Source organism: Cetorhinus maximus, chromosome 8, assembly GCF_964194155.1.
Source record: "Cetorhinus maximus chromosome 8, sCetMax3.hap1.1, whole genome shotgun sequence".
In the NCBI taxonomy this organism is placed as follows: domain Eukaryota; kingdom Metazoa; phylum Chordata; class Chondrichthyes; order Lamniformes; family Cetorhinidae; genus Cetorhinus; species Cetorhinus maximus.
In genome coordinates this window covers 49,983,758-49,998,291 of record NC_135886.1, presented here as the reverse complement: position 1 = coordinate 49,998,291, position 14,534 = coordinate 49,983,758, and the positions used below count along the sequence as shown (strand labels likewise).

The following is a 14,534-nucleotide window of genomic DNA, read 5'->3' as shown; positions in this document are numbered from 1 at the left end:
CCCACAATTCACCCAGTGGTCTTTTGGCTGTGTCTGTAGGAGTTCTTGCCTACTTTAGACATGCACCATCTTATTCTAGATTAAGAAACTTGCCAAGAAAAAGGAAGAAGAAAAGTCTAGGCAGGGAATCAAAAAACAAAACTGAAACACAACATTTGTGCTCTCTGTCCAGTCACACTGAATAATGGACGACACAACCAGCTAGAATTAAGTGGCGTTGAGTTGGGATCTGAACATCTTCAAGACTATAAGAGAATTTTGCAAGACACTCCAGGATTTGGAGGGCTTGATGGTAAAAGTGAGATACACTAGAAAACAAAATGATGAGTCCTCACTGTATTCAAGAGGAAGGGGACACAGGACAGTAAATTTGAAGCTGAGGTGTCCTGAAGAGGTTGTTATTTGAGGACCAGGATCTCAAAACTGATACTAAGGTCATGGCTTACCGAGCAGCAGTGATCTTCACGCTCCTTTATGCTTCGCAGATTTGGAGAATCTACAGCAGGCTCCTCAAAGCACTGAAGTAGTATCACCAGTGGTGCCTTCGCAAGATCCTCCAAATCTGGTGACAAGAAGGACAGTCCAACAACAGCATCCTCTCCCAAACAAACTTGCCCAGCAGTGACGCGCTAATCACTCAAAACCAGCTCTGCTGGGCAGGACGTGTCGCTCATATGCCTGATTCCAGACTCCAGAGCAACTGCTCTACTGGAACTCGGTCATGACAGGAGACTCCCAGGAGGGCAGGAGATGCTTTAGGGATGTCCTCAAAGCATCCCTGAAGAGGTCAAACACCCCCACCAACTCATGGGAGCCCAAGCGTTCCCCAAAATGGAGAAGGTTCATTTGGGAAGGTACAGAACACATTGAGAGACTTTGTCAAGAACACACAGAGGTGAAGTCACGGCATTGGAGGGAACGCAAAAACCTCCAAACAACTCATTGACCCAACCCCTTCAAGCACCACCTGCCCTACATGTGACAGAGTCTGAAGGTCAAACTTTGGACTTATCAGCCATCTCAGAACTCATCAAACCAGAGTGGAAGCAAGTCATCCTCAATCTTGAGGGACTGCCAAAGGAGGCGGAGATATTCATAGTACAGATAAAAGCACAGAGGCCGTGACAGGCTGGAAGGGATTGAAGGGTGACTGAGGAATATATCATGCTCAAAAATCAAATAATCACTATTAAAGCATGTATAATGCCTGATTCAAATGTTCACAACAGAGATCACAATGAATAAGCTTCACAGACTAAGATGACACTCCAGTTGAAAGTTGGTATTTCATGTTAAAAGTGTATTACCACTAACACAGTTCATGTTAATCAGTTGGAAGCTATGAAACAGGTCTCAAATTCTTAGTTTAAACATGGACTGGTTTTGCCAGGCCTTTCTCATTTGTAATAAGTGACAGCTCATTACCACCTTCTCATGGGCAATTAGGGATGGACATTGATGCTGGCCTAGTCAGCAATGCTCAGACCCCATGAATGAATAATAAAAAAAATATCAATCCTTCAAGGGTATTGTCTAGGTGAATGATGGTTGGCATACCTGTTGGTCTTTACTAATTGTGTTTCAGTCGCCAGTATCTTGGTTGAAGGAGGGGGGTTAGTTGGCAGTGGGGGTGGGGAACGAACATTTCCTTTTGTAGGTATCAGCTTTCCTTGAGGGGAAGTATCCCTGGAATTTTTATCTACAGCGTACTTAAAGGTTCTGCGTGGTTTAGGCACAGGGTTAATTCTACGTGATTCATCAGTTTCCTCAGAATCTGTGTACACATTCTCTGGGTTCCTAATGGTTGTCTCTCTGCTCTCAAAGTTTCTCAAATCTAAATCCTTTTCAGTTGAACTGGTGCTTTCTCGTTTCCTTTTCAGCTCTGAAGCACATATTGCATTCTTATCTTGTAGAATGTCTTCCATCTTCTTCTTCCAGAAATTCTGGGATGTATAAAAGTTCCCTGGAGGTAGCAGCTTTCCAGAATCTGAAGGGTTCTTGACCAAATTCTCCAGTTTTTTTACCTGAGGGATCACAGAACCCAGCCCTTTTGAGTTTGGTTCTTCCCCATTTTTCTCATCAGTACTTTTTACCTTTTGGTCATTTGCATTCCATCCTTCCCTGAAATCTAGGCCCAGGCTTTTTGCTTTTACTAGGCCTCGCTTATTGCCACCTACTGGGCTTTCAGCCTTTGCAACAAATGGACATCCACACTTTGGGGGCACAGCACCTTCTGCAGGTGTGCGTTTGTCCGTGCTGCCATTTGTTTTTCCCTCCCATTGTGAAATCTTTTGTTTAATGTTCACGTTGTGATGCCGGGAACTGATTCGATCTCCAAAGTTGGGAGCACTACCCACTGAGTGCATTTTCTGCAGTGGTTTCTTCACACCAGGTCCATTTTGAGTGGCTTCTCCCCACCCCAGAGCACTGTGCCTGAGCAGCTGTGTATCATTTAGGCCTGTTCTACTTGAACCAGCTTTCGAAGAGTGTTCTATCGTCACAGCTGGTGGTAGGGCTTCCCCTGAGGCCCCAGTGGATTGAAACTTGTCCAAGTTCCTGGTTGGAGGCCACTTGTACGTACTGGGACCTTTGCTTGTAGAACTACAAGAGCTCTGGCTCAGGGCGTGTTCGATTTCCTTCACAATATTCTTGACCCTGCCAAAAGAAAACATATGACTGTATTAAGATCTGATTAGTCACTCTGTTGACTGGTAGGCGTGACAATGAGGCAAAAAAATTGGCAGGCATGTGTCAAAAGGGACTTGGCTGTGGAGTGGGGATGTTGATGCCAAGAAATATTTATTCACATGACAGTCAGCAGCATCCAAGTTGGCAATTCCAATGGATAGCACTGAGCACAAGATAAAATGTTCCAAATAATACAGCATTGAGGGAAAATATCATAGCAAAAATGATGGGACTTAGAAAGAAAATTCCTAAGCCACCTCGTCAAATGTAAAATCTCTTAAGAATGTCCGAGGGTGGAAGGCTGAAAGAACACTTTCAATTATTAAAGCATTTTTGATGTTCCAATCACTTCTGCTCAGCACTTTCAAAACTGAGAAATCTCTCATCACAAATATCATAACAAACAATTCTCATTTATGTAGCACCTTTAGGTGCAAGAAATGATCAGCAGCAAGCCACAGGAGGAGGCATGCAGAGATCAAGCTCCAGGACGCGATGAAACACACTGCTTCACTAAGTCTGCACTCACATATTTCACACAGACTCTAGCTGAAGTCATAGTGTGTCAGGAGGGAGGTGAAAGAGACATTGCTACCTCTCACTCACCTCCTAAAGGCCTCTGATTGGCTAACACCTCTGGCAGCCCTGGGGTCAGGTTACCTGACCTCCCCGCTCAGCCAGAGACCAGTAACTAACCCTGCAGTGGAAAAGGGAGAGAGAGAGAGAGGGGGGAGAGGGAGAGGGACAGACACACACAGACAGAGAGGAGGGGGGCAGAGGGGGGCGGGGAGGAGGGGACAGGGAAGAGGGAGATAGATGGAAGGGGTGCGAGAGTGAGAGATGAAAGAGTGAGAGAGAGAGAGATGAAAGAATGAGAAAGGAGGGGGAGAGAGAAAGAGAGAGAGAGAGAGACAGACACAGACTGCTGGAGAGGCCGAGGGAGAGAGAGTGTGTGCTGGAGAGAGAGAGAGAGATAGAGATGGGGAGTGCTAGAAAGAGGGAGGGAGAGAGTGCTAGAGAGGGGGAGGGAGAGAGTGCTAGAGAGAGAGAGAGAGGGGGAGTGCTAGAGAGAGGGGGCTAGAGAGAGGGAGGGAGAGAGTGCTAGAGAGAGAGAGAGGGGGAGTGCTAGAGAGAGGGAGGGAGAGGGGGCTAGAGAGAGGGAGGGAGAGAGTGCTAGAGAGAGAGAGAGAGAGGGGGAGTGCTAGAGAGAGGGAGGGAGAGAGTGCTAGAGAGAGTGAGGGAGAGAGTGCTAGAGAGAGGGAGGGAGAGAGTGCTAGAGAGAGGGAGGGAGAGAGTGCTAGAGAGAGGGAGGGAGAGAGTGCTAGAGAGGGGGAGGGAGTGAGTGCTGGAGAGAGAGTGCTGGAGGTGGGGGGGTGGGCGAGAGCGAGCGCCAGCTGGGGGGCAAACAGCTCTGAGTCTTGCAATCTGAGGATTTGTCCAAAGCTGAAACAGTGAAATGGAGGCTACTGACCCAGTTATACTGACCTTTTGGAAGTTGAGGGATTGAGGGGACGGTCAGAAGCTGCCAAAACCCCAGCCCTGGTATCACTCATAACTCCATCGCCTGGTTGGTCTCATGTTCACCTAGAAAAGGAAGGAGACAAGGCGGAGCTTAAACACTAGAGATGCTAAACTGAAAGCCAACAGAAAGTAATATGGTCAAAGTTGTTTCAGTGAAGTGAGGGCAAGAGTTTTAAACGGTTGAGGCTTCTCATTATAAACAAAGGTTACAACCCAGAATCTGGAACACAATCTGCGACATTCATGAGTCACTGTGGTCAGTGAAATGGGCAGGAAATGCTGCACGCCTGACCCCCCCACCCCGCCCCCCCCATGCCACCCCACCCCCGCCACCCAACCCATAGCTTGTGGAGGTGAGAGCTCTCGTGTCAGCTTTCAGATTCCAGCTGGGAAAACACAACTACCCTCAGGTAGTATATGTAGATTTAAAGGAGCAAACTTTTATTTTTCTGATGACATTGAAGTCTTAAAGGCTGCAAATCAGGCCTCTGAACTCCTCATGGTGATGAGCATTCACAGCTTCCACCAGCAGTAGTGGCAACAAGTAAAATAAACAGGGAGAGAGAGAGCAACACCCAGTCAGGGATGGGGGTAGGGTGGGGTGGTGTGGTAGGTGTGCTTTGCCCTCATGCCCCACCACACAAAGCTGATCAGAGCATGAACATTTGGAAGGGCACCTGAAAGAACAAAGAGGCTTGAGAGACAGTGCCATATCATATAAATACTGTGGGCTAAAAGAGGTCAGAGGCTGGGAATCCTGCAGCGAGTAACTCACCTCCTGACTCCCCAAAGCATGTCCACCATCTACAAAGCTCAAATCAGGAGCGTGATGGAATACTCTCCACTTGTCTGGATGAGTGCAGCTCCCACAACACTCAAGAAGCTTGACACCATCCAGGGCAACACAGTCCGTTTGATTGGCACTTCATCCATCACCTTCAACACTCATTCCTTCCACCACCGACGCACAGTAGCAGCCGTGTACCATCTACAAGATGCACTGCAGGAATTCACCAAGGCTCCTTCAACAGCACCTTCCAAACCCACGACCTCGACCACCTAGAAGGACAAGGGCAGCAGGCGCATGGGATCACCACCACCTGGAAGTTCCCCTCCAAGTCGCTCACCACCCTGACTTGGAAACATATCACCGTCCCTTCACTGTCGCTGGGTCAAAATCCTGGAACTCCCTCCCTAACAGCACTGTGGGTGGACCTACACCACAGGGGCTGCAGCAGTTTAAGAAGGCAGCTCACCACCACCTTCTCAAGGGCAATTTGGATGGACAATAAATGCTGGCCATGCCGGTGACAAGAAATTTTAAAAAAGCGTCCAAGGAACATCACAAAGCAGCTCACATACAAGGAATTACTCGAATGCAGTAACTGTTGTTCAATAGTCATGTTTACACATGACTAGATCCAATTTTGTTGGTTGGTATTAATTTATGGATAAAATTTGGGAAAGAAGAAATTTCCATTAATTAGATTCTTTAACTAGCTCAAGATGTTCCAAAGCTCTTTAAGCCCAATGAAGTGTAGTCACAATTGGAATGTAGGAACGATGGCAGCCAATTTGTGCAAAGCAAGCTCCCATAAACATTAATTAAATAAATGATCAAATAGTCTTCTGAATCAAACTACAAGGCCTAAGAACCAAACCAAGATGACACATCGTACTTGTACACAAATGGCAAAGTAGGAAAATGTCCCACGGTGATTCAATGGAGCATAATCGGAAAAATACAGGCACTGTGCCAAAAAGGAGATATTTAACTTGGTCAAAGAGGTGAGTTTTAGGAAGTGGCTTAAAAGGAGGAGGGAGAGATGGAGAAGTGACTATCTCAGAGAGGGCTTTTCAGAGCTTAGGGCCCAGACGGTTGAAGGCACCACCCCCAACAGTGAGGCGAGGGGAGTACAGTTAATTGTATAAGAGGAATGCAGAGATCTGAAGGTTAGTAGGGCTGGAGGAGGTTACAGAGAAAGGGAGGGGCAAGAACATGGAGAGGTTTGAAAACAAGGATCAGAATTTTTAAATTGAGGAATTGATGGATTGCGAGCCAATGTAGATGAGTTAGTATGGGTGAATGGGACCTGAGGCAAGTTAGAACATGAACAACAGAGTTTTGGGAAAACAAAAAAGGGGCAGCATAAATAATCTGCTTGGAATAAATGAAAACAATTAAATAGTAATGGAAATCAAAATGGAGATATCAGATTCCATCAGACAAATATAGAGAAACAGGGAGAGGCTGATGATTGCAGAGCTTCATGAAGCAGCCATAAGCCAATTCATTGGAGGCTCCGAGACACTGGCTCCTAAACAATGGTGCAATGAACAAAATGCTGAGCAGCATTACGAACATACGAATTGTATCATCATAGCTCTGACTCACTTATACCCTCACGCTGTAAATATCCCAGCAGCATCCCTTCAGAGACTCAGTCCCTAGCTTTGGAATGCATTACATTTTCTTTCAATTCATTCTCGCAAAGTCAGCATCATTGGCAAAACCAATTCTTTCTTCAAATGCCTTGTTGGTATTTGAAATAATGGGCCTTCAAAAGCTGAAGTCCGGTATTTGGTATAACTGAGGTTAGGCAACTTCAAAGGCCAGTTAAAAATCAATGACATTGGTGTGGGATTGGAGTCACACATAGGCCAGACTGGGTAAGGACAACAGGTTTATTCCCCAAGTTAGTGAACAAAATGGATGAGTTGAAAAATTATTATGATGGAGGTTTATGTTACTTTAACTATTGTTAAACTTTATGGCCAAAACCAAACCAAAAAGCAATATCTAAAAATCTCTAAAGCAAACGGAAACAAAAAGCTGTAATACACACACCACACTTCCAACACACACAGCAATCGCATTATCACATCATATACAGTGGCCTCATGCACCCCTCTCATAAATCCATCGTTCAAAAGTCTCCTGTACGGCTTTCATAAACCCACCTTCAGATAGAGGTTGTGCATATCCCTCCCCTAAACACACTATTCATATTTAGAGATCTCCTGTCTCATTTACCTTTAGCACGCCTTCCTATACCCCTCATATGCAAAGCCCTCACATGCATAGCCAAACATAGAGCCTGTCTGTGTACCCTCAATGGATAAAGTCCCACAGTCCCATGTAAATTTATAGACCCAATCTGTTGAATTGGAGGACATTTGCCCCAATCCTGTATATGAAGTGATGGTAATGTTGCTGGACTAGAAACCCAGAGGCCCAGGTTAATGCTCTGGGGACTGGGATACAAATCCCAACACAGCAGCTGTTGGAATTTAAATTCAATAAATAAATCTGGAATATAAAGCTAGTCTCAATAATGGTGGCCATGCCAACTATCATTGATTATTGCGAAAACCCATCTGGTTCACGAATACCCTTTAGGGACTGCAGCCTACATGTGACTCCAGATTCACAGCAATGTGGTTGACTCTTAACTGACCTCTGAAATTATCTAGCAAACCATTTGGTTCAAGGACAGTTAGGGATGGACAACAAATTCTGGCCTTGCCAGCGATCTCATGAAAGAGTGAAAAAAAAACTCCTGAATCCCAATATGTAAAAGCTCCCTGTAAACTACTACTGTTCTTAACAGTGAATCTGTATTCAATGATGATCTGACTAATAGCAAGTGAACCACACAATCTCCTTTAACTTAAGTCTTTTAAAAATTTATTTCACGGGATGTGGGCATTGCTGGCAAGGCCAGTATTTGTTGCCCATTTCCTAATTGCCCTTGCTAGGCCATTTCAGAGGGCAGTTAAGAGTCAACCACATTGCTGTGGGTTTGGAGACACATGTTAGCCAGGCTTGGTAAGGGTGGCCTAAAGGGCATCAGGGCTCAGGAGAGGGGGCTGCAGACGCTGCCAAACACCAAGGCCCAGGGGCTAGAGGGGCCTGTGGTGCCTCTTGTTGTCCCCAAGCTGAGCTGCCAGAGGCAGAGCTGCAGACCTGGAAGAACGACTTTTAAAGAAAAAAACCGGAATCAGAGTGTTGTGATATTTTTAAAGCCTGTCTTCCAGGTCAGTTTCACGGCGTTGCTATGCTGCTGCTTTTGATGTTTGGGCAACTTCGTGATTCCGATTTTTAAAAAAAACTCACCAGAAAGCCGTGCAGCTGCCCAAAGGTCAACAGCAGTGCAGCAAATGAGAGTGTTCTTGCTTGAAAAATGCTAAGCTAACGTTCTATTTTAGAACCAGTTGGATGGGGCGGCGGAAGGGAGGGGGAGGGAAGGGTTGTGGGTGCAGGGAGATGATCATTGGAGGTTGGGGGCTGTTGGAGGAGGGAGAGCGGAGTTTGGGGATGTTGGAGGGGTGGGGTGGGAGTGTCACTTTTTTTTTGTTGTTGGAGTTTCTTATTTATTAATTACATTTTTCCATTTTAGGTTGTAAATTCAGTATACAACACAATTTGCATAGCAGTTTCTGGGGGAAGGGGAAACAATCCAGCTGTTGCATTACAGCCATACTGAATTTATGTATCTTGTATCATTATTCTCTGAAAAATTCAGACCAACAATTCAATCTACATTTTTCTTAAGCTGCTGGTAGATACCCGATTGATGAATCTTGGGGATAGTATCATTTGTGTAAAAGGAGCAGATACCATTTATGGTATATTGTAGGTTGGTGCAACAGAAGTCAGAATGGTAAAGATGTATTAGCTACAGAATTGAATTGTTTTGTAAATGTAGTAATTTCTTTGTAGTCACTTTTCTAGCAACAGTTGATTAATTATCCTTCGAGGTATAATGAAAGCAGAAGAAATTTGTCTTTTGCTTCTACAGAATGGGAAAGACCTTATGCAGTTTATCTGGATTGAATCTTTCCTCAAATGTGAATTTACTGTCACCGTGTCCATATGGTGCAATGTGCAGGACATGTTAATGAGGGCTGAGGCAGTCACTGAAATCAGTGTTATCGTCGGCACAGTGTTATAAATAACTAATGGATATTTTCCTGTTAAATTAACAATATTGCACGAGGCAGTACAATTTGTACTCTCTGGTTTGTTTAATAATCCCGGTGGGATCATCTTTAGGGTGCACATAAAGTAACACTGCATTATGTCATTGCTGCCCTTAATATGAATGACCCGTGCTGCATATATATCAGACAATATTTGTAACCAGATGCCAACAATGGGTGTTATCATTTTACTGGGACCTGTGATTGGTGAATCTTGAAAGGAGGAAAAAATATCACACATGACTGAGGGGCGGGGGGGCGTTTAAGTGGGGGGCTATGGGGAATAAAGGATCTGGAAAGAGGAGAAGAACCATGGCCCATGATTTCTCTCCCTGTCCCTGAAGGGCATTAGTGAACCAGATGGATTTTTACAATTATCGATGACATTTTCATTGGACTAGCTTTATATTCCAGATTTTTGTTAATTGAATTCAAACTCCACCAGCTGCCACAGTGAGATTTGAACCTGGGTCCCCAGGCATTAGTCTGGGCCTCTGGATTACTAGTCCAGTGACATTACCACCTTGCCACCGTCTCCCCAAATCTACAAAATTTAGAAAGAAATTAACAGAAATAATGTTTCCAAAATATTTCAGCCAATTTTAGCCAGCTCAGTGTTTATATAGCCTCATATATAGCACCTTCAACTTAATAAAACATCCCACAATGCTTCATAGAAGTATTAATGTATATAACACAGTCACAAAAGGAGATATTAGGTCAGATGATCAAAAGCTTGGTCAAAAGGTGGGTATTTATGGAGTGTCTTAAAGAAGGAAAGTGAGGTAGAGGGGCAGAGGGATGTAGGGAGGGTATTCCAGAGGTTAGGGCTTGGCATTGGAAGGCTTGACCACCAGTGGCGGAGCAATTAGAATTGGGGATGCTCAAGAGGTAGAATTAGAGGAGTGCGGATATCTCCGAGGATCCCTTTTCATTATCTCTGGACATCACAAAGCACTTCACAGTCAATCAAGTACCTGGAAAGTGTAGTCATTGTTGCAGTGTAGAAAATGTGGCAGCCAATTTACGCATAGCAAGCTCCCACAAAGAGAATGCAATTAATGGCCAGATAATCTGATTTTAGGTATTAGTTAAGGAATAAATATTGTCCAGGGCACTGGAGAGAGTGTCTCTGCTCTTTCTCAGTTAGTGCTGTGGCACCTTCAATGTCCACCTGAGGGGGCAGATGAGCCTCAGTTTAACGTCACATCTGAAAGTCAGCACCTCCAGCTACGCAGCACTCCCTTGGTATTGTACCACGGTGCCAGCCTGGATTTGAAGCTGCAGGGGCAGAGGCCAGGGGGAGGAAAGTTTAGAATAGGTCTCAGCACCATCACATCAGAGAGAACTATATAAACACTGGTCCTGCTCTTGGGCAATCATGCAACAGCTGGAGCTGGGAAATGGGTGGATAAGTTAATAACTGGCTCCAGTGGTCGAATAGCTGGCCATCACTCATGTATAAGAATGAAGCACAGAACTGGAGAAGCTGCCAGAGCCCATGTAGCATACCCCCAGTAAAGAGGAAATATGTTCAACAAGGGAGGGAGAATGGGAATATCCAAATGTTTCACCCATTTTCACGTCCTTCCATAGCCTTGATGCTCCTTATTTCTGTATCCCTCCAATTCTGGCCTTTCGTGCATTCCCTATTTTAAATTGCTTCACTGTTGGCAGCCATACCTTCAGCTGCCTAGCCCTAAGCTCTGGAATTCCCTCCCTAAACCACAGTGCCTCTCCACCCCTCTCTCCTCCTTTAAACCTCCCTCTTTGACCAAGCTTCAGTCACCTGTCCTAATCTCCTCCTTTGGTCTGATTATGCCCCTGCATCTTGGGATAAAACAGACACTATATAAATGCAAGTTGTCATTGGAGGGAACGTCTGCCAGGGTTCCGGCTTGCAGAGGTTCACACTGCTGAGGGGCCGGGGAGAGAAGTCACACTGGTCTCAGTGGGCAAATGACCATATTGCCAATGATGCGGTGCTGGACCAGTGAAAGTCTCTCCCAGGATCCTCTTGGTAAGCCCACCAATGTGGCTGCTCCATGAACCTACAGCCTTGCTAGTACCTGACACGCCCCATGCCACACATTTGATGTGCCTGGACCAGACGTGGAGAGCAAAGACCATTTGCCCCAATCTGCACCGCCAAACAAACAGAACGGGCTGAAATAATGCTGGATTGTCCCTTCCCATCCTGGGTACTACTGGATTCACCTTCAGAAGCTGGGAACACAAGAAAGTAGATTTTTCTAAATATACATTTATTTATACGTTAACTCTTGTTTCTCTCTCCACAGATGCTGCCAGACCTGCTGAGTTTTTCCAGCACTTACACCTGTGCTGTTAAAAGGGGTACTTAGACTGAAGTGGACAAACTACCAATGTGGAGTTTATTTGCTATCCACAGAGCAAGTTAACCTCATGCCTCTCAATGCATTAGAAGGGGGAAGTCAGAGATGTTGCCTTTGCAAAGCCAATGGTATGGTGCATCTCTGTCAACAATGTCTCCATTTCACACTTAACAAAGCATCTGCCCCTTGCCTGAAGTTGCTAAGGCATTTTCACAACAGAAAACAGCAAGGCTATTAACCTCACTTTTATTTTGACTGCAATTTTTTGGGTCATGATTTTTCTAAGCACAGGATATTTGTTCCTCTTCTTTTTGCACTTGTGTCAATTACTATAACAAAATACACCTCCAAAACTGGAGGGCGATTTGATACTCTTACAGGGAGTCTATGCTCCTCCATGGAAGAGCTACGGCTAGCCTTGCGATTTCTGGGTTATAAAGCACACTGGCTGTGCTGCAATATTCACTTGCACTGATAACCCAATAGAGAGTCACTGACCCATTCACAGTGGGCAGGTCTCCATATGCCATCACTGTGCTATAACAGCTAACAAAGCTCAGCCAGCTAGGGACGCTACATACCATATTAGGTACAAATAGCAGTCAGTCAGGAATGCTCCCTCCTTGTGGTAATTATGTTTTATCTAATGTGTAATATACCTTTAAGAAGAAAGTTATTAAGGAAGATCACATGATCTTAGTCCCAATAGGAGAGTAGCGTGGGCTACCTCAGTAGTTAGTTGTGTAGAAATAGAGTTTGAAGTGAAAGTGCATTTTAGTTGCTGCTGAGTGTAAATGAACTAAAAGTTCCCACCTAAGAAGTGTCTGCTAATCAACTCTATCAATAGTACCAACTCGCCCACCACTCACAACAAACTTGCGACGAGGATCCACAGTGTACAAAACTCCCCTTCCCCAACTCCCCCCATCGATTAGGATTCAGATATACCTGCAGAAAACCAAGGACGCGGAGCTAAGACTGACAACAGGATCAGGCGTACTGTGAGGGGCTCAGAGATCAAGTGGCCTAACATTCACCATCTGGGCTGAAGGTTGTTCACTTTGGCAATGACGGGTGCCTATACACCACAAGGAATAACCCTTCTCAGGGCAAAATGAGCAGGGAAAAATCTTCTAGCTCCTTGTAATGAGGGGAAAAAATCCAAACACGGAGAGACCTGTTGCTGGTATCTCGACACATGCTCGTATTAAACAAGCACAGCCCGTGACTAAACAGACCATTTGACAGGAACTAATTCAGTGAGAGTTACAGACGGCAATACAACCACAAACCCGGGAAAATCTGACTAAGCAAACATGATCAGCAAAATAAAATAAAACTGAGATCAAGAGGAAAAAGGTTCCGACAAACCCCTGCAAAGAGAAGAAAGGAAGAGAGAGAGGGAGGGAGAGAGAGAGAGAGGGAGAGAGAGAGAGAGAGAGAAAGGAAGAACAGAGACGTCATAAGGAACTTCTTTGGAAGACGGTAGGTAATGAACTACACACAGTCTGGCAGTTGGTTTAATGATCTATCACTCTCTGCCAGCTCGAGAATAGCTTTGAGACTCTGCCCCCCCGGTACAGAGGGAAGAGCAGGATTCGACACTGAATGTGACTGCTTATGATGTGGCACCTCTCGTGAACAGTCGAGCCACCTTCCCTTGTTTACAAAGGAGGCGTTGAAACAAACTCCTGCTTCTAGTGTCAAGAAACCTGCATTATCCGAGGAATCCATATGGTCACAGAAACATAACAGCAGATTGTCTATGAGGAAATAATGGGCTGAGTGAGGGAGGCAAGCGGCGGGGGGGGGGCAGAGAGAGAGAGAGAGAGAGGGCCAGAGCCAGCCTGAGAAAGGGAGAGAGAGAGGGACAGAGTGTGAGAGAGAGACAGACAGACAGAGAGAGGCGCCAGAGAGAGAAAGAGAGGGGGATGGCGCCAGGGCGAGCCAGAGAGAGAGAGAGAGGGAGCCAGAGAGAGAGAGGGAGAGAGGGAGCCAGAGAGAGAGAGGGAGCCAGAGAGAGAGAGAGGGAGCCAGAGAGAGAGATAGAGAGGGAGCCAGAGAGAGAGAGGGAGCCAGAGAGAGAGAGAGAGAGAGAGAGAGTGAGGCAGAGAGAGAGAGCGCGCCAGAGAGAGCGAGCGAGAGAGCATTAGAGAGAGCCACGGAGAGAGAGGGCCAGAGAGAGAGAGAGAGGGGGCCAGAGAGAGAGAGAGGGCCAGATAGAGAGAGAGAGAGAGAGAGAGAGGGAGCCAGAGAGAGAGAGAGAGAGAGAGAGGGAGCCAGAGAGAGAGAAAGAGAGAGAGGGAGCCAGAGAGAGAGAGAGAGGGAGCCAGAGAGAGAGAGAGAGAGGGAGAGAGGGCCAGAGAGAGAGAGAGAGAGGGCCAGAGAGAGAGAGAGAGGGAGAGAGAGAGAGGGCCAGAGAGAGAGAGAGAGAGAGGGCCAGAGCCAGCCTGAGAAAGGGAGAGAGAGAGGGACAGAGTGTGAGAGAGAGACAGACAGACAGAGAGAGGCGCCAGAGAGAGAAAGAGAGGGGGATGGCGCCAGGGCGAGACAGAGAGAGAGAGAGGAGCCAGAGAGAGAGAGAGAGAGAGGGCCAGAGAGAGAGGGAGCCAGAGAGAGAGAGAGAGAGCCAGAGAGAAGAGAGAGCCAGAGAGAGAGAGAGAGAGGGAGCCAGAGAGAGAGAGGGAGAGAGGGAGCCAGAGAGAGAGAGGGAGCCAGAGAGAGAGAGAGGGAGCCAGAGAGAGAGATAGAGAGGGAGCCAGAGAGAGAGAGGGAGCCAGAGAGAGAGAGAGAGAGAGAGAGAGTGAGGCAGAGAGAGAGAGCGCGCCAGAGAGAGCGAGCGAGAGAGCATTAGAGAGAGCCACGGAGAGAGAGGGCCAGAGAGAGAGAGAGAGAGGGCCAGAGAGAGAGAGAGGGCCAGATAGAGAGAGAGAGAGAGAGAGAGAGGGAGCCAGAGAGAGAGAGAGAGAGAGAGAGGGAGCCAGAGAG

General features: G+C 46.3%; 1 protein-coding gene across 2 annotated transcripts in view; it reads right to left on the bottom strand.

Annotated features, from left to right (window-relative positions):
* The window catches only part of LOC144683619 (DENN domain-containing protein 2C-like), a 131,417-nt gene that overhangs the window by 51,492 nt on the left and 65,391 nt on the right, over positions 1 to 14,534 (bottom strand). For both annotated transcript variants that reach the window (XM_078546822.1, XM_078546823.1), the window contains exons 2-3: positions 4,174 to 4,272; positions 1,558 to 2,655 (exon numbers count right to left, since the gene is read on the bottom strand). In XM_078546822.1, the coding sequence (XP_078402948.1) occupies positions 1,558 to 2,655; positions 4,174 to 4,241 (1,166 nt within the window). In that variant the 5' untranslated portion in view covers positions 4,242 to 4,272. The remainder of the gene's footprint in view (positions 1 to 1,557; positions 2,656 to 4,173; positions 4,273 to 14,534) is intronic.